This window comes from Sorex fumeus, unplaced genomic scaffold (assembly GCF_029834395.1).
Source record: "Sorex fumeus unplaced genomic scaffold, SorFum_2.1 ptg000045l, whole genome shotgun sequence".
In the NCBI taxonomy this organism is placed as follows: Eukaryota; Metazoa; Chordata; class Mammalia; order Eulipotyphla; family Soricidae; genus Sorex; species Sorex fumeus.
In genome coordinates, this window is record NW_026606102.1 from 8305676 (window position 1) to 8326440 (window position 20765).

General features: G+C 44.2%; 1 protein-coding gene across 4 annotated transcripts in view; it reads right to left on the reverse strand.

Annotated features, from left to right (window-relative positions):
• FGGY (FGGY carbohydrate kinase domain containing) overlaps positions 1 to 20765 on the reverse strand; it is a 475385-nt gene that overhangs the window by 397961 nt on the left and 56659 nt on the right. For all 4 annotated transcript variants that reach the window (XM_056122278.1, XM_056122274.1, XM_056122275.1 and 1 more), the window contains one exon: positions 693 to 781. In XM_056122278.1, coding sequence (XP_055978253.1) covers positions 693 to 781 — 89 coding nt within the window. The remainder of the gene's footprint in view (positions 1 to 692; positions 782 to 20765) is intronic.

Here is a 20765-nt window from a genome sequence, read left to right on the forward strand (position 1 = left end):
GAATCCCCTGCAACGGGAGGTCAAGGTCATCAGACTCATATGTTTGACTACGAGGTTAACCATGGTTAACCTAGCTCTCTCGCTATACACCCGGGCACTCAGCCTCTCTATAATTACAGTGATTGTACCTTCACACTCAGTGAGTAGTTAGTTTTAAATGGGCTCTGTCAACTGTAGCCTGTTAATCTATAAAATTCAGGACTTTTTGGAGAATGCTGTTGACTTCAGCACACACACACCTCTGCGCTCTGGGCTTCAGAGTCCTAGCTACAGAAAGCGGCATTGCTTCCTAATGCACCCATCTTGCTAAAATTGGCTTTCTTGAAAATATATCTCATGCCTTCATTTTTGGGTCCAGAAAAGAAAAATATTTTCATTTTTTTCACTGTGGAAAGAGGGCCTTTGGAAAAACAGTCCCACTTCACTGTGGACCTTCCAAGTCTCCTTCCAATTGCGGCCAAGGTTAATGAAGGGTCTTCGCCTCGGATACCCACATTCCAGGCCTCAGAGAAACAATGGTGTTTGGGCAAATGCAGGGCAGTACAAGATGGGTTCAAGATGTTTCGGGTACATAAAATCACATGCAGATGTACAAACAGTATGTCCAGTCAAAGCGAGTTAAAAAAGCAATATATACACAGACAACCGAGAATGGATGAGCGCAAATAAAATACAAGTTGTAATTAACATACCGTGCCACGACACCTGTTGCCTTCCACGTTAAGAAGTCTGGGAGATCAAAGAAATGTCCCGCCTTATCCCAGCAACTCTCTCTCAAGTTCTGCCAAATTAAATATATACGAGAATTAATTATGGGAGGGCTTTTTTCCCCTGCCCCTCTCCTCTTTCAATAATATTCAAAAATTTTCAAAACAAAAGCACTGCCAAAAATGCCCAATAAAACATCTGGTCAGGGCCTGGGAGTGGGGGGATGATATAAAGGCAGTATTATATAGGAAGGAAAAAAAATAGGGGCAACTGTTGATTCATCCCGAAAGGATCCATCTGTGCCAGTCTAGAGGGGAAGAAGCTTATTCTTGTGGGGATGTGATCCATCTGCCCCAGGAAGGGGAAGGGGTATAGGTTTTAAGACACATAAAAGGAATTCAAAGCTGAAACTCCAATAAGTTGAAAAGAAACTCTTCCATTAAATGGAACAAGACCTGCCACATCAAATTTTATCATGCCAATGGGTTCCAGAGCCAATCCAATAGGTAAGTGAAGGAGAATGCATATAATTGGACCGTTCGTGCTAATTTTTTAAGTGTGTTTCTTCCTATTTCTTCTACACCACCCAGTGTCAGAGAGTTTTTCGTGCCACTGGGCTTTCTCCTTTCCTCTGCCTGAAACATTCATTTCTCACCCACTAACCTTTCCTTCCTCCTCTCCTGTTTTGCCCACTTTAGTTAACTCTATCTACCTTTCCTTGGGAAAGCTTTTGGGAGCTCAGACTTTCCTACCTCTCCTGTATGAACAGACATCTAAGCTTAGGTTTAATTGTCATACAGTCTGGAACATTGCCCCACCATTATCTATATAAAATACCTTTCTTTCTAGATTGTAAATTTGAGGTCAAGGACCTTGTCAGCTTCATGAACCATCATATCGACTGTCTCCTTGCGTCCCCCCACAAAGGACTGAGCACTTAGCTGCCACGTAGAAACCACAGGACTCCAGACCTTGTCTATACCTAACCAGACCAGGGAAGGTCATGAAACCTAACTGAGGCAGTTGAAAGTGGGGGTAGTCTTTGGCTCAGGAATTTAATACTAGGATCCAAATAAAGTCATTTAGCTTTTGTCTATTCAGAGAAATGGAAGCAGGAGAAATCAAGTATAAGTGGTGAAGTGGCCACACAGGACAGGAACCCAAATACATGAGAACTTGGAAGCAATAATGCAAAAGTTTCAGTGATATATTCCAATGTCTGATAACAGATGACTCAAAGCAGGGTCTCAATTCATCCATGTTGGACACTGAACAAGCTATTCAATTCCACCTCAAATCTCTTTCCAAAGAGAAGTTCTTGAGGGCTTCTAAAGGGCTTATCCAAAGTGGTATCTCCTTAGCATGACACAGAAATGTTGAGTATTATATCAGCTATGTCACAGAACTACACCTAGCCTGATATATGTATGTCTGCCTTCTAATTTTATGAGTCCCCCTTATTTCCTGCTTCTCTACCTCTCCTGTATGAACAGACAACTAGAGACAGTAAGCATTAGTCCAGGCATCAAGACCCATTAAACTCACAGAACATCAACAGACAAATCTGTTAGAGACCATGATAAACCCAGCCTCTGCTAGAAGAGTTATTTGATAATCTTCTTTAAATTTTCAAAGTACTTAGGTCAGAGCTGAGATCTAGAAAAAACCCTGCCCCACCATTCTCTGAAAGTCCAACAATCTAAGATTAAAACTTAAAGCTGAATAAATATACCCAGGGAAGCTATGGGCTAGCCATATCTTTATAGTCCATTAAATAAAACAATCAGAAAATAGTGGCATTTAAAATTATGGCAATCAAATTGCCAGGATGCCACCTAAATGGTCTCTTAAATCTATCCATGTGTTTTGTGGTCTCAGCGATCCAGGCTCAGAGACAAAGAAAAAGTGACAGCCTCCATCTAAGAGCTCCATGAGGCCATGATTGGCTACGAGGAAAGAACTGAGAAGCCACTCCAGCAACAACCAAGGCTTCAAGACTCAGTCTTTGTATACAGCGCAACCACTGCTTCTGTTGGATCCAAGGCAAGGGCACTAAAGACTTTGCAGAAGGAAAGCTCATAGGGACTGAAGCAGGTCGGGCATTTGCCTTGCAAACAGCCAACCCTGGTTCAATTCCCAGCATCCCATATGGTCCCCTGAGCACTAAAGGTAAAAAGGTAATGGCCCTCCCGTTGATCGCCGATTTGCTCGAGCGGGCCCAGTAACGTCTCCAACGGAGACTTTGTTGTTACTGTGTCTGGCATATCGAATACTCTCCGTAGCTTGCCGGGCTCTCCGAGAGGGGCGGGGGAATCGAACTCGGGTCGGCCATGTTGGCCGCTTGTAAGGCGAACGCCCTACCCGCTGTGCTATCGCTCCAGCCCCTGAGCACTACTAGGAGTAATTCCTGAGTGCATGAGATGAGCCAGGAGTAACCCCTGAGCATCGCTGGGTGTGACCCAAGAAGCACAAAAAAAAAAGAAAGAATGAGAGCTCATGGCATGCAGACTCACAGGCTAGACTATGAATAACAGAGCCCCAACTGGGCCAAAGGAGCCCCCCATGGGTATAAGAAGCACACATTATTCAAAGAGCACCATTTCTTCCTACAGACCATGCTGACTTCATGGGGCTAAGACAGAAAGTTCAGTTCAAGCTCTCTCTAGATGAGACCCCAGGCACAGCAGTTCACTAGAAGTATAAAGCATCCTTAAGAACAAATGCAGAGGGTGACGGTGCAACTGCAACCTCATGGGAAGGGGGGCATTCCCGGCTCGTCCTTCATGCCCTACCAAGGTCATAAGTTGTCCCTCACGAGCGGCTCTCTGGCACGGCCATGGCTCCAGAGACACAAGGACTTAATGCAGAGCCTGGCAGCTTGCAGCAGAAAAGTGAATGAACTATGCATTAAACCATGATACCAAGCCTCCCCGGGAAGCAAAGGGTGTCGCTCCCTTTCGCCTTTTTCCCCCCCGGGGCAGCAAAATGGAGCCGCCTCAGAGCTTATTGTAAAGCCAGGTATGAGCTGGCAGTGATGGGGCAACTGCAACCTCATGGGAAGGGGGGCGTTCCCAGCTCATCCTTCACGCCCTACCAAGGTCATGAGTTGCCCCCACGAGCAGCTCTCCGGCACGGCCATGGCTCCAGAGCCACAGAAACCAATCTCGTAATTATCTGACTCTTGGCAGAAATCCCTCCAGACTTAATAAGTAAAATATCAGAAATCAAAAATCGTGCGGCCGCATTACGGCTGCGCCACATCATATGGTTCTCATAACCAGCTATAGAAAACAAATTATTTCACAATGCCTTTTCAGCAGTTCTGACTGACTGTTGGGTAGAAACTCTAAACAATAATGGTGCATCTTTTATCTAATTAATGAATGTAATCAAAGTACATAGAGAGCTAAGTAGAAATCATCTGCCTCACAGGCATTGGGAGGGGTGGGAGGGGGAGTGTATTGGGGTTCTTTGTGGTGAAAAATGAGTACTGGTGAAGGGAAAGGTGTTTGATTATTGTATGACCGAGACTAAAACCTGAAAGCTTTGTAACTTTTCCCACAGTGATTCAATATATATTTATTTATATTTATTTACAAATTCAGACTGGGAAGAATAGAGTTCCTGCTCTCTTTCCCAAGGCGATATCTGGAGATTAACTAGCACTGAGGGAAGGCAGCATCTGCTCACTGAGAAGGAGAGGAATGTCTCCAGAAGCTTCATAGTGGGGCCAGGAAAACAGTACAGGGGTTAAGTTGCTTGCCTGGTGTGTAGCTGACTCTGGTTCAAACCCTAGCACTGCGTACGATCTGCCAAATACTGCCAGGGGTGACTGCTGAGCAAAAAGCCAGGAGTAGCCCCTAAGCATTGCAGCAGTGTAGCTCATCTCTGCCCTCCCCAGAAAAGAAAGCAAAAAGCAGAAGCCAACAGGGTCTCTACTTCCAGAAGTTGACATACTCCCTGTGAGGTTGCCATGATCTAGGACTGCTCAGTCATCACAGTTAGCTAAAGCCATGGGAACGATGTCTGTGGATCAATTTTTTAATCCAGCGCTGTGGGGAAAACTCTCCATGCTTCCCTATGTCCAAATGGCACAATTCCAGCTGATAATTAGATTCTGCCGAAGTAACTCTACTCTTGCACCCTCTCGGTTTGCACCCAAACTCCTACCCTGCTTCCCAGAGGGCCCCCACAAGGGCCCAACTAGTGCCAATGGTCAGGGGCTAATGGTGCTGAAGGGAAGGTGTAGGATGGAGCCAGAGTGTTCCTTCCTTCTATTCCCGAGGTCAATCTCCACTCCGTGGATTCCAGACAGAGGAGAGCTGTGGGCTTTCTTTGGCCTTTTGGAAGCATCATTAGTTAAGCTATCACCATTCTTTCCAGAAAAAAAAACAACAGCACACACAAATGCCTCCAAACTGTATTACTGTACACAGCTTCAAAAACAGTAGAGATTTACTCTACTTTCAATTCTGGGCAGTTGCCTGTGCTTCCAGGTGCCTGATCACCCCGTCCTTGCACCAATAGTGTTTCCATTAGACTCCAGGGCAGACTCTCCATCATTGTACCAACTTCAATTCCATTTCCTACTCTGACTCTGATTCAGACTCAAACTGGAATAAGTGTATCCCCCAGTTACCAAGCAACTAACTAGAAAGGGAGGGGGAAAAGACCCATCAAGGGAAAAAAATCAGTGGTGATTTGGGGTGTGTAAGATGGCACATAGAGCTTCTACATTCCAGTTGCAATCCTTGGAGCTAAGTGATCCCCCAGGCTTGGAAGCAAGAGAACTGAAATGTTTACTTAAAAAAAAAAATCCTCTATTACTTCATAAACCACAGCATTTCTTGGGAGGAGGCTTCTCCTCAAAGCGCACGCAGCTGTGCTGTGGGTCCCAGTAGAGTGGAAGTAGCAGCCATAGGGCCAGGACTTGAGGCCAGGCAGCAGCCACCCTGCCAGCCTGGGGCAGAGAGAAGTCGAATCCTTCCCTCTCACTAGGGTGTCCATGGGGGCTGCGAGATCTCTGCCAGCTTCTAAAAGTTAAAGAACCCATTGGAGAAAATGAAACAGATTCTACTCTTCTTATCTGTATGTCTGGAGCAGTAGTTTTTATAACTGTGGTTCTTAGAACTAGGAATAAGCAACTGGAAAAAAATGGATACCCCAACTTTTGGAGTAAGGAATTGCAAAGATTCTTTCTAGGCTCCCCTTAATCTAATGCATAAGGGGGGAGGGTAACCTTGCTCCCTAGTTCCCCGCCTTTTTTTTTTTTTGGTTCACACCCAGCCATGCTCACAAGCTTCAGGGGTTACTCACACCCAGGGGTTACTCCTGGCTTTGCACTCAGGAATCACTCCTGGTGGTGCTCAGGGGACCATATGGGATGCTGGGAATCAAACTCAGTTTGGCCTCATGCATGGCAAATGCCCTCCCCGCTGTGCTATTGCTCTAGACCTCCCTGCCTTTTAAGATCCTGCCTGAACCTTCCTGACATGATGTTTTCCCTGAACAACAGCCCATAAAAAAGCAAACCCTATCCTCCCTCCATCAAGGTCTAGAGTTCCAAATTAGGGCACACACTGGGGAGAACCTGGAGATGAACCATGTTTTCAGACATATCTCACCCTCCCGTCATTATTAAACGAAAGTGGTGCTGTAACCATGAAAGGGGTCATAATTCCCAATCAGAAACTTTGCAGAATGAACCAAATTCCCATCTCCAGAGAAAAGGATCAAAATCTGCAGCCGTTTCCCAGTCAGACAGGCAGAAACACTGGGAGGTTCCAGTGCATATCCGTAAACACTTACCATTACATGTTGTTATATAAAATGGCTCAACAGTTCCCTAAGGCTGGGCATTTCACTTCACCCTGAAGCATGGCTCTTGGAACATGGACCAACCTGGGTCCAACATGGCCGTTATTATGCTGAATATTCTGTAATTACCTCCCCCACCTTTCCCACACTGTGCCCCTGTTGAGGCTGGTAACTTGAACTGCACCAACTTTCCTACCTTCTCCGAAGACCAAACATCTACCTTTGATTCAAATCCAGCTCAAACTTCACTTTCTCTAGAAATCCCTCCTTCCTTCCCTGTAGCTTCAAGACAGATTCCTGCACCTCAATCCACCCCAGAAGGACAAGCTTCAGGAGGGCAAGAGCAAACTCACTCCTGTCAAAGAAAATGCCAATATTTCAGGAAGCATTGAGAACTTCAAAGTCGGGCCATTTTAAAAGATAATTGTAACAGAACTGGAGATAACTGTGTGCATAAAGAAAGGCAATTAATAAGATGATGTATGACAATAATGTAATGAGTCTGATAACGAGGTTTGGTGAGTCAGCCTCATAACTGTATCATAATATTTTGTGTGTGGCCATATATCTGCCTATAATGAGTAATCATAGCTAGGGTTCAGAGAAGGGAAAGGGCTCTGGGGTCAGAGTGGCTAGAAAAAGACTCCTTAAGAAGAGATTTAAGCAGAAGCCTAAAAATAAAGCAGAGTGAAATCGATGCAACTTATGAAATAAATAAAATCTGATCTGAAAAGAGAGAGTACTTGCTACAAGATAAGAATTTGTTTAATGGGGCCGGAGAGATAATACAGAGGGTGCTTGCCTTTCAAATGGCTCCAGAGTTCAGTTCCTGCCACAATATATGGTTTCCCAAAGCTGACCAGGGGAGATCCCTGAGTGCAGAACCAGGAGTAAGCCCTGAGCACCTCAGGATATGGCCCCAAAACAAAAACAAAAAAAAGAAATAAAAAATATTTAATGGTACTACAAGAGATTATTTGTGAAATCATTCCATTGTAAAATTATATATATATATATATTTACACACAGATATGTATTCTCCTCCTCCACCCCCTCCAGAGCCCTATTATTATACAGAAAATTTACAATATACACTAGACCACAAAAATGTTATCATTTATGTGAACAATGATACTCCTTGGAAAAGCTGACTGTGCAAAAAAATGAAACCACCACATGCAATAGAAAAATAATTAGAAAAATGTCAGGGGGTGGTCTAAAATCTCTGAAGCCTGACACACCTAAGATTGGGCCTTCTCTCACCACACTTTAGCCAAATTAATTTCTCCACGGCCTAGTTTTCTCAAGGGAGTTTGAGAGAAATTAATGAAATAATTCTGCTAAGTTGTGAGTTTCACTCCAACTCTGCGACACAGCTTCATATTTTTCAGAGCACTTTGACATGTATGAGCTCATCAGGTTGGGATAATTCTTTAACAGGCAAGTCAAGAAATTATATACTTTGTAGGTTACGGCATGCAAAGCCAGAAAGGAAGTAGGCCAATCCCAAGGGTACACAAGAGATATGTGGAAAGATACCTAAGGACATGTATTCAAGTACTGAACTCCCTAAAGCATAATAAAATGCAGAGTGCCAGGAGAACAGGAGAGATGACAGGATGACAAAGATAACACAATTCCTTGTTGAGGAAAGGGAAGGGGGGAAGATCTAATGCAAAGGGAAGACCAGCTCTGGAATGGGTAAGCAAGACATGGAGAAGAGTAGAGTTGGCCAAAGCAAAGAGGTCATGCGGTCCTACTTAACACCTCGTTCTCTTGGTTTCTACATGCCCTTCTCACTGTGGCTTTTCTACCTCCTTCTTGAGCAACTTTTCCTTAGTTGCCCTTTAAATGTGGATGTTCCCCAAAGTTCTTGCTTCATCCAAATGCTCTTCTCTCTGTTCACATGTTCCTTGGACGACCTCAATTACTCCCAAGGTTCTGACCAGCCACAAGCTGAAAACCATAGTAATCAAATGCCAAGCTCTCCCCTGAGTTGTGTTCCTGATACCCTACTGCAACACTGATGGAGTCTAAGATCTTTCAAGCATTTTTATTTTTTGTTTTTCTGTAGGTTGATTTGATGGACTCGAATCATCTTCTTCTACTCATTCCTACATTCAACCATCTTTCTCATTGAAACTCCCAGGTAATTCATAGGTATCACCCCTTCACCCCTGATAGCAGGGTTCTCCAGAACAGTAAGCTTGAAAACTAATCTTTCCTTCCTCCTTTCCATCATTTCATTCTCTCTCCTCTTTCTCTCAAATATATATTAAATCTCTCATATAACTGCAGTCTCCTCATAAGCATATATCTTTGGAGAAATTTACTGAAAAGGGTCACACAATTACACAATTATGGAGCTGAGAAATCTCATCTCTATAATTGGCTGGTTGGAGACCTAGGAGTTCTCATTAAAGAACCTGAGTATGAAGCTGTGAGTATGAAGCTTTATTACTTACAGTACTGTAAATCTCTGTACCTAAATAAAAATGCAAAAAGGATGAAAGAATAAAAGTCATTTTCTACAGGGAAAAAAGGAAGACACAGGACCAGGATTGCTGATGGATAACTTCTAACCCATAGGTAATAGGGCCCAAGAAGAATGAAGGGTTCAGTTTGAGTCCAAAGACAGGAGAACAAAAAGGTGTACTGATTCTGGGACTGGAGTAACAGGAAAGTGGGTAGGGCATTTGCCTTGCCATGCAGCCAACCTGGGTTCAACCCCCAGTCCCAAAAAAGGTCTCCCGAGCACCACCAGGAGTAATCCCTGAGCAGAGAGCCAAGACTAAGCCTTGAGACCAATATGACAATAATAGCTGGGTATGATCAAGCTGGACAAGAGACAAGATCTGAGCATTAAAAGTAGGTAAAGGGATATTCTTGACAACCTTTCAGTGTCAATATTATAAACCACAATGCCCAAAAGGAGAGAGAGGGGGGAAGAGAGACAGACAGAGAGAGAGAGAGGCAGACACAGAGAGAAGAAAAGACCCTGCCACAGAGACGGGCAAAGGAGTATGGGGGCATGAGGGGTGACGGAAGGAAACTTGGGGACACTGGTGTTTGGAAATGTACACTAGTGGAGGGATAGGTGTTGGAATACTATGTGGCTGAAATCTAATCATGAACAGCTTTGTAAGGGACTATCTCACAGTGATTCAATAAAAAAAAAATTAAAAAAAAAACAAAAATAATAAGACCTGAGCCCAGTCAGGTTTGGCTCAAAAAACAAAAAAAGTATTTTCCTGGAATGGGTAACCTCCCCCAATCGCCACCTTTTTCTGGCAGCTTGGCAGTCACCCCCACAAGCCACCTTTGGCATCATATAATCTCATCAACAGCCATGATCCAGAGACTCAACAATAAATCTCTTGAAAGAGAGCACAGAACGATATGCCATAGCCATACCTCTGGATCCCACACCAGGCTGTTTCATTCGGGTCAACCGGGGAGTGGGGGGCGGGTGAGGTCCCCTCCTCCACCCCCAATGAACCCAGCCCCAGCAGCCGAAAACCTCCAGAACTCAACCACCACCATGCTTACAGCCGCTCTTCACATGCTCAGACAAGCCTCACTCATGAGTCAATCTGTTCCTGGACATCTCATACTTTACACCACTGATATACCAAGAGTGGCATACCACACTTAATGGGGTTTAAAGTAGAACACAGCCAATCTTAAGGGTAAATATATTTGTACAGATATACATATAATTACAGAAGGCTCAACCTTTAACATGTTATTAATCTCTTATAGAAGGGCTTAATGGCTCCTGGGTGAAATACAACAATCTTCACACACTTTCCTCTAAGAAACCATTTTTGGATCATTTTTAGCAGATTATTCATAGGAAGCAATACAAAATAGACTATTTCATTTCTGCTTTGGGGGCACAGTTTGGAGTTTGGGATGGAAACATCCAAAATATGATGGTGGGAAGGTATAATGGTGGTGGGATTGGTGTTGGAATATTAAATGTAACCAAATATTGTAAAATTTATAAAAGTAAGTAAAAAGTAAAGGCCCTCCCGTTGATCATCGATTTGCTCGAGCGGGCCCAGTAACGTCTCCATTGGAGACTTTGTTGTTACTGTGTCTGGCATATCGAATACTCTCGGTAGCTTGCCGGGCTCTCCGAGAGGGGCAGAGGAATCGAACTCGGGTCGGCCATGTTGGCTGCGTGCAAGGCAGACGCCCTACCCGCTGTGCTATCGCTAAAATAAAATAAAAAACAAAGGAAGTGTTCTCTTTCTTGTGAACACCCAGGAGCTCCTCCTAACTTTGTTTGCTTCAGGTCCTCAAAGAATCAGATGAGGTATATCCACCTGTGCCAGGCTAATGTGCTTGAAACAGTTTACTAATTGTATTATTAGTTGGTTGGTCTCATCCAGGAAAACTCTCATAGACACACACTCTGAATAATGCTTGATCAAGTGTCTGGGCAACATGTGACCTGGTCAAGTTGATACAAAACCTTAACCTTCACTCTCCCATCTTTAGTATACCAACTGTAGTCCACCTTATTCTATCACCTAGATTACTGTTATTATATCTCTCTTCATTTTAAGTGACCACAACTACTCCTCTCCCTGTATTCATTCATTTTGGAAAATGATTATATTTTTCCACCGCGAGGTGAATTCTTCCCATCAAGAGGTAAATCCATTTCTCCGCCACTTGAACTGAGGATGACTTATGACCTATGCCTACCAAAAAACTGAACAAAAGGGCCGCTATGCAAAATCTGGTTTGAGATCCCAGAAGTCCTTATTTTTGTCCTCTTGGAATGCAATGTTGCTGCTGACAGTGAGGCAGCTGTGCAGGGTCCATGGAGAATAAGTGGCACATGGAGTAGTAGTGATCAACCACACCCAAAGATCCAGACGTGCAAGATTGCTACCCCCAAGGTTGAGATAAGCAAGCCCTACCTTGATGTCCCCCATAGACTCTTTGGAAGAATTCACCATAGAATATATCTGTTCACACCCTAAATCATCAACCTGGATAATTCTGGATATAAATAAATGGTTGATTACTTACGCCAATTTTTTTTTGCTTTTGGAATATCCTTTTTTAAATTTTTTTTATTTTAATGAATCACTGTGTGATACAGTTACCGATTTTTTGTGATTACATTTCAATCAAACAACTTTTAAATACCCATCCCTCCACCAGTGCCCATTCTCCACCAGTGTTTCCAGTGTCCCTCCAGACATTCCCACGCCTTCCCATCCCCTGCCTCTGTGGCAGACACATTCCCTTTTACTCTCTCTCTCCTTTTGGGTTACACCCAAATTTTGAGGTGGTTTGTTATAGCACTCTAAAACCTTTTTATACTATGGACCAGCATCTATCCTACATATCAACCCATGGACCAGCAGATAAAGCCAAACCACTTATTTGCAACCTTTCTACACTTTGGATTGGTACGGTCCACAGACCAGTGACTGAACACTCCAAACATAACAGATGGAGTCCTAACTTTCAATTCCTACTCCCCTATAATTCCCACCTTCAACACAATCTTTACAAAAAATGTATATTTTGCTATATAAAATACATCATTAATTTTATAATTTACCCAATAACAATTTAGTTGTCTGGATAGAGGGTACTATCTTCAGAGTTAAGGAAATAATCAAACAACGTACACAGACCCCAACTACAGGGACATTTCAACCTAGCAGATCATGTGCCCTTCAAAGTTTTCTACTATCTCTTCAATTAAAGATAAAATTGGTAAAACATAGTATAAAAGATAAAATATGATAAAATATGTGATCCATGTTTCTCTCCAATTTTGTTTCTGCTCATTCTGCCTTAATATACTAATATCATCCACACACAGACCTCTTTCTCACCTTTATATTTTAATTTATAGTGCACTCTCTAAAATACTCTCCCTCTTTCACTCACTTAGAACTCAACTGAAATGTTTCCCACTCCAAACTTTCCTGGATTCCCAACATTAAATGTGCTAAATCCGATGCTCCTATACTATGTCCTCATAATATTCTGTGACTCTGCTATCTTGGCATTTCCCATACATCTCTTCACATGCCTGGCTCCCTCCCTGGTCTAAAAGCTCCAAAAAGGCAGGGACAGTGCTTTTATTCAATCACTTTAATCCTAGGGGCTGGCACTGTGTAGATATAGTGATGATGAAGCACATTAGCTGAATGAACAAAAAAATGAATGAGCAGAGATGTACATGCTAAATAAGAGTTTTTGGAAATGGAAATAAGAATGAATGGATAAGTGAATGAGGTTGTGAATAAGAACTGTCCTAGTTTCTCCTTTCTCATTCAAGTTAATGGCTTTTCACAGTCTGTCTTAGGAGCTGAGACATCTTCTAGCCAAGTCAGATTGCCAGGAAGATAAATTTCTCTTCTTGGGGTGAGGAGGTCCTTTGGAGAAGTTTCATTTTAATTGGAAAATGGATTCATTCACTTCCTGGCTTGGACTCCTGGGTCAATGCAGCACCATGCTGAATGGTTGCCAAGCACCATGGAGAGTGGGCTGCGACAGGAAAGGCATTCTAGCACACGTCCAGTGATCTGGGACATCTGGGGACATTCTGGAACCAGAGGCAGGTAGGCTTACATAGATACTCATCTTCCTCTTTCTTCCTCAAATGTCCTTCAATCCAACTGTACTGGATTGATGGATGAGTGTGCCGTTGGCACTTCTGTGGGGGGCTTACCTCTATGTAATACCTTTCCATGTTCGTTTATAACACTGGGAGAGAGTTTCACTGTCATTTCCTACAGGACAGAGATGAGATCCACAGCTGTGAAGTCCTTTCATGACTCAACTAGAAGATCAGAACTTCATCAACTCTTCCTGAGCACTCTTCCTTTCAGACACCATCCCTCCTCTCCTCACATAACTTCTTTCATTTTTCTGTGGAGGGTACTGAACACTCTAAGGTTTTTGCCTTCATCTATAAGCACCTCACAGACCCAGATCCTCCAAACATGCTAATTCAATGGTAGCCTTAGCAGTGCAGGATGCTTCTCTACCTCAAGGTGCCTCTGTACTTTCTGCTGCCTTCACCCCAGACCCAGACTCCAGTGCCACACGTCCTGGCTCTGTCACCTAATAGCCCCATGGCTTTGGGAAACCCACTTAACTACACTTCTCTTCGAGGCACCGGCCTAAGTATAATTTTGGAGGACAGTAAAATACCTGTGGAGGACTGTAGAGGAAGTAAGTGAGAAAAATGCATCAGCAGTATTTAACACATCTGACATATAGCATGATCTTTCTTATTGGCTGGAGCAATAACACAGAGGGTAGGGTGTTTTCCTTGCACGTGGTCAACCTGGGTTCGATTCCTCTGTCCCTCTTGGAGAGCCCAGCGAGCTACCAACAGTAACTCGCCCACACGGCAGAGCCTGGAAAGCTCCCCATGGTGTATTTAATATGCCAAAAACAGTAACAACAATTCTCACAATGGAGATGTTACTGGTGCCTACTCGAGCAAATCGATGAACAATGGGAGGAGAGTGCTACAGTGCTTCTTATTGGCTAGAATATTACTCCTGTGAGATTTTTTTCATCCTTAGGAATGATCTCAAACTTTGGAGACTAAGACACAAGTTCAAACCCTGGCTGTCTTACTTGTTGGCTGTAATTATTTCTAACTGGCAATCATCTACTACCTAAGACTCTGATTATATTCATTTACAGTAGGGCTTAATTCCTGGAATTTAAGGATTTAATTCACTGAGGTTACACACATTAATGTCACATTAATGTGCTAATGTGACCCATCCTGGAACATCCCCAGTGTATGACAATTTCTCTCACAATTTTAAAATTTCTAAAATTATGTGTGGGCCTATTTTCCTACTAACCTCTGAACTCCTTTTAGGGAGGGGCTATAATTTACTCATCTCATCTACAGATTTTTATTTGATAGTTAACATAAAATAACTAGCAAATAAAATCCTTATTGATCAAGCAACAATTGCCCATCAGCACTGGCATATGGGTCAGGTGTGTGGGGATGAAGGTAGACTGTTAAAATGTGGGAATACACTGTTCCCAGTACTCAGGTTGCTTACTAGGTAATCAAAGTAAAAAAGTCAACATTGGACACACTCAGCAGTACCATATAAATATACAAATCCCAGATTACCATATTTTAAACAAGGAGGGTCACATGGTCATAAAAACAAAGACACTGCTTGGGAAGGTGAGGAAAAAAGGTAGTACTTAGGAGGTAGGGTCTGGCAACGGGTGGACTGAGTCAAAGGTTCAGACAGATGGGACACAGGGCAGTGTCAGCTGGACCAGCTCCCGAGTCCCTGGCCATAAGAAAGGAGCCCTGAGAGGTCAGCCTGAGAGATGAGTGTGAAGCACAGCTAACCGAGACCTGTATGAGACGCCCACATTCCTTCCTTCTGGAGGGTAGAAGTGCCCAGTGCTGAGCAGGTCCTGTCCTGCTGTGACAGCTTCAGGAAGGTTCCTGGGAAGTCTAAAGAGTGAGGATACAGGATGCTGGAGAACCAATCTGCAGGGACATTTCCGGTCCAGGAAGAGTAGAGGGAAAGGAAGGAAGAAAGGTGGGGAAGGGGAGGCAAGAGAGAAAGTAAGCGAGAAAGACAACGGTTAAGTAGGAGAGGAGGAAAGAGAAGAAAAAAGAAGGGAAAGGCAAAGAGTGAGGGAAGGTGAGAGGAAGAGAAAAAAAAACAGCGCAAACATGAGAAATTAATAAGATGCATACAAGGCAGAAGGTCAGGAAGAGCAGGTGGAAATGAAGCCACGTGGAAAACCACAACAGAACCGTGGTCATGTTCCCGGCGAGACAGAACGTGGAGCAGGCGGGGTGGAGGCGAGAGCCCTTCGCTCGCTCTGTGCGTCTCTCCTCTGGGTGGATGAAGTCATAGCTGACTCACCAGGGCCTCTGAGTCACACGCCCACCAAAGGAGAGGTAGCCTGGGCCCTGTCTGGTATGCAGTCCCACCCTTCTGCACCAGAGGAGTTAATGCATGGCGCTTTTCTCTGAGGCACCGTCTAGTCTGGTCCCTGAAGGTGAAATCAAGAGAACTTTCTTCTCCCCTTGGGCCACAGGAAAGCTCAGAGCCCAACGACACTAACTATACTAGGCTGTCGGGCCCACGACCCTCAGAAGCAGAGTCTGAAAGAGGGAAGCTGTGTGAAGGGAGTTCTCCTTGGAAAGGGCAAACTGGCTTCGCCCCAAGATGTGTGCACAGGGAATCCCCACAATGAAGGGCACCGGCTCCACATAGGCAGCCCACAAGGGGCTTTCGGCCTGACTCACCCAACTGTCTCCTCCAGCCTCAGCATCCACACCGACAAACTGCATGCATGGCCCCAGGGATGTCTGGTTTCCTCTGATGACCAGCTCCTCCCCAGGTTCTTGCATCCATCACTTCATCCACCCACCAGCCTCTGCAAACTCCCCAGCTCTCCATGAGCTGGCCCAACTCCAACCCCTCCTCCAGGGGCACCACCCACGCGGCCCCTCTGCCTGCCTCCTCATCCCTAAATGGATTCCATTTTCAGACAGGCCGAGGGTTCCATGGGGCATACTGCTTCTCTTCTAGAACAAGAACAGCTTGAGGACAGAGGTCTTTTTTACTTTTCACTGTTAGATTCTCTGCATTGAACAGAGCACCTGGAAGGAAATATATCTTCCATGCATCTTTGCTGATTGCATTTCCTTAAGGAACATCAGCAGGAATGAACAGGTAGCACTCTGTGCCCCACTCCTCCTTCCCTCTATGGATGCTTATTGTTGTCATGACCAGGGACCGCACACTTGGCAACAATGCCTACGGAGGAGGGGGATGTCCCTCTCCTAAACTACTTACACAGTGGTCATGGGACACTGCACTACTGTCACTGCACTGTTTTTAGACCACCTCTAAAACATGTTCACATTCTTCCAGCTGCTATCGTTGTCCTGAGAATGCTTGTGAATGAGGAGAAGCTACTAGAAGCTATTTATCATGCAAGTCCAAGGATACTCTGGAAGCACTGACCTGAGCCCCTCAGGACAAGTTTACTGACTTGGTCCCCAGCCCTGGGTGTGTGAGTACTAGGAAGAGCACAAACATGAGTTAGTCCGATCTGAGTTTGAAACCAGCTCTTACACTCACCAGCTCTCTGATATGACCATTCTTGGCCTAACCCACCAGCTCAAACAGGAAGAACACCCTGTTTAAAACAAGTATCTAGAGACCAGAGAGAGAGTTCAGAGGAGTGAGGAAACGCCTTGCAGGCACAAGTCCTCAATCCCTGGCACCACATGCCACCACCACCCCCCAAAACCACCAGGTATGTCTCTAGGCCCAAGTATCAAAGTGCCAGGACAACATCACAGGCTGAGAATGACAAAGAATGTCCCACCATCCCTTTACAAGCTCCCAAGGACTGTTAGAAAGATTCAAAAATTAAGAAGAGGGGAAAAAATTAACTGCCCTTAAGCAATGTGTGTCCTATTTGATTTGGCCCTAAGCTCCCTAACTGTCTCTAAGGATAGGTGTATGGAAAAGACACCTCATTAATATCCTTTTTAAAGATTCACCTTCTGATATCATAATTAGCATCTTAAAATAATCAACTGTCTCCACCTCTTCCCCTCACACATCCAACCACCAGTGCTTTAGCCCTTCACAATGCTTTAGATTAGGGGACACTAAGGCCAACAGTGAGGGGAAGTCAGGGGTGAACCCTGGTCATTTGCACTCCAAACGCAACACCCCTTCACCACAGTCCAGTGGCAGCCTCCCAGGACATGGGAGGTGCTGGATAAATACTTGCACGGTGATTCACTCCCTTTCTCAGGTCCATGGGCTTGTCTCTGACCCCCGGCCAAAACCAGGCCCTGCAGCCTCATGCCAAGACAACTGCAGGAGGCCTCTTGCTGGTCCCAATGCTCTTCTCATCTATCACAGGCTCCCAGAATGCCAGGGCTGAAGGAGAATGGGTCATGAAGACCAGCTGTTCCTAAATGCAAGGCCATGAACTGAGGTTTCCATGGCTGATCACTTGTGTGCATTGGTGATACCAGTGAAAGAAGTCATAACCATAACGACAATATTAGGGGATATGATACTATCATTATTAATCATATTATGAACAATATGTTAAAGACCTTTCTTCCTAATTACATGCTTTGGCTTACTTGAGAAAGTTTCAGTAATCTGAATATAACTTTACTGGGAGGGAAAAAAAAATCTCTCTGTGCCATAATATAGACTCTGGCAAAACCTTCATGAATGAGAAGGCAGTGGAGAGAGGAGCTGGATGTGGCAGACACTGCACTTGCTAACGCAGCTCTCCAATGCCTCTGACTACTCTGCAGTCTTGCACGGTTAAGTGAGAAGACACTGACTGACCACTGAAGGGACAAAGTTGTGAGCCAGACAAAGTAGCTTTCTGAGAGGGTGTGGACATACACGTGACGGGACTGCAGTTGAGATTATTTCTTTCATTACTGAGGTCAGAATCCGCTGTGTTGCCTAACCCATTACCTCTCCATACACAGAGAACTCAGAGAGACAAAGGCTTTCCTCTGGGCAGGAGTTCCTGATCTGCTTATCATCAATGAGCAGAATGGTCAGAGTTCAACTGTAGATGAACAAGCCTGGAGCAAGGTCAAGGCTGTGGAAATTCTTCCAGGATCACTAACTTTAGAGGTGGTAATGAAGGAGTTCCATCATTGACTCAACATGGGGAATAATGAAGATTTAAGTTGTGCTCTTTAAAGGAGAGGAAGAGGCCTGCTCTGTAAGAACTACAAAGTGAGGAACAGAGAAAGAAAGCAAAAGAGCTCAAATTGGTGTTACTCCGAAGAACTTTAGCTCTCACTCAATCTCAAGTCTCAGTCTCAAGTCTGAGCCTAACGTTGAAAATGCTTAATAACTGTTCATCCTGGTGTCCATATGTACCTTAAAATACTAAAGTAACTAAAACTTTTTAAAAACTTCAGAGAAGTGTGGTGTTGGAATCTCACAAGCATGCACTTGCTAACGCAGCTAGCTAACACATGTATTATAAACCACAGTGCCTCAAATAAAAATATTTTAAAATTCAGGCAACACGTTATCTGAAATTTTAAATTTAAACTACAAAAAAAGGCTCTCTCTCTCTATCAAGGTATCTCATCAGTAGACTAAACAGTCTTGCTTGCTTAAGGCTGCAATTCCGCCAGTCAGCCTTTATTCCTTTTAAAATTCATCTTGTAGAGTCAGACACACACACACACACATTTGAATTCCAGCACTGTCCAAGGTGACAGTCAAGAAGTGGTCATCTGGGGCCAGCAAAATAATACAGTGGGTTGGGCACCCGCCTTGCATGAGGCTGACCTGGCTCTACCCAAGGCACTATTTAATACCCTGAGCACCATAGGAGTCACCCCTGAGCAGAGAGCCAGGAATAGTCCCTGAACACCATTGGATGTGACCCAAGTTCCCTGTCCCATCCCCAAACAGGGTCATCTGCTTTGCTCCCTCCATCCTCAACTGCTACTTCTACAGAGTCTGAGGCATCTATTTCAAAGGGTTTTAATGAAAATAAAGTGAGAGTCAATGTGGAAGCTTCACAGTAGAAAGTATGTTATAATGCCTGTTATGTTTATAGAGAGCAATCAAGCAGGTTCACTGTCTTAACCAGAATGTTATTACCCTTGGTCCTAGACTGGAAGTTCTGTGAGACAAAGGATGCAGGTGGTTTCCACAATTTACCCCAAGCCAAATCACCAGGCAGACACCGTGCTTCCTTCCTAGAATCATTAAACAAAAATTTCTTTCATTGATTGAATAAATACATCTTTATAATAGCATAACTGGCAGGGCAGGGGGGAGGGGGGGAGGAGTAAAACCAATCTCTAGGTTCAGAGAAATAAGATTTGGTTGCCCTTTTGAATCTTTGCATCTTTACTGACTGTTGTCTTGCCTCCTTTTCTGTGTCAGGCCAACATCTCTCTACCCCAAGCCTCCCCTTCCCAAGGTGACAATTTACCTTAATGTACATGTGAACAGGGTATTTTCCTCTAATAGCTGCACTCTGTTTTAGTCATGGAGACAAAATAAATTGATATAATGTTCGATTTGGGGGTTTTGCAGAAGAGCCCAGTGATGCAGCAGTCACACCCAGTGTGCTTGTGGGGTCCGGGGGTGGGGGGTGAACAAGCCCAGGGATCATAGTCAGTGCTTTGGCTATGCAAAGTGTGTGCTCCTGATCCCTGAGCTAGTGCTCTAATTCTTAGGCTTCTCATTTTTATACCAAATCCTACCACGTAAGCATTAAGGCAGTCAGACCTCACGATGTTCCTGTGTCCTCTCTAGCGCACTGCCAAGGCCCAGATGTAGCTCCATCCCTGCAAGAAGATCAGGAAAACTGGCAGCCCAGCAGCTGGGTCAGCAGACTTTACTACAACAGCCAGAAGTCTGGTTCCAACAGAAAGCAGGAATTCGCTGGGCAAATATTTGCTCATAACTGTGTTTTCAAGGCCAAGCTCTGTGTTTGGCTGTGGAGCTACAACAAGCAGGTGTAGACAGTAAAGAAGGGCGTGCTCTTGGGAAGCTAAGACTCTGCCCACTCAAATGAAGACACAGTATAGCAAAAAGAACGACAATGATGGGATTTGAGTCAAAAGGACCTTTACTAAAGCTCAACATTGATGTTTGAGGGACAAATCATTTCATCAGTTTGAAGTTTTTGGTATTCACATGTAACATGTGGCAAATAGTAGTATTTATGGTACCAGACCATGTCACAGACCTAAAAATAATACATAAACATCTACCATCAGCTCTAGTGTAAATTACAAAGTGTAGTATTATAATCATAGCTGACATGCACTAACTACTGCTGCTAGTGATTAGGCGAAGCCCCTTTTTGATTCTCATGGGGTGCCTTTTGCCAACTATTTAAAATGACATTGTTGGACAATCAATGAAAGAATACAGCACCTCTCTGGCATGTCTCAGAGGTGATTTCAAGGACGATAAGAAAAGAATTCACTGTCCAGGTAAGGATAAGCAGGCCAACAGCCTCAACACTTCATCTATTTATTTAGGAGGCCTATTTATGGGCAGACCACCCCGGAGAGCAAATGCACAACAGATGCCCTCCCCACAGCTGACAAAACTGTCCACACTGTTCAAAGACCATAGGAAACCTGGCTCAAATGTAATAGGGCTCCGCTATAACCATTCCAAAGAGACATTTTATGATTCAGTAGATGTCTTAGA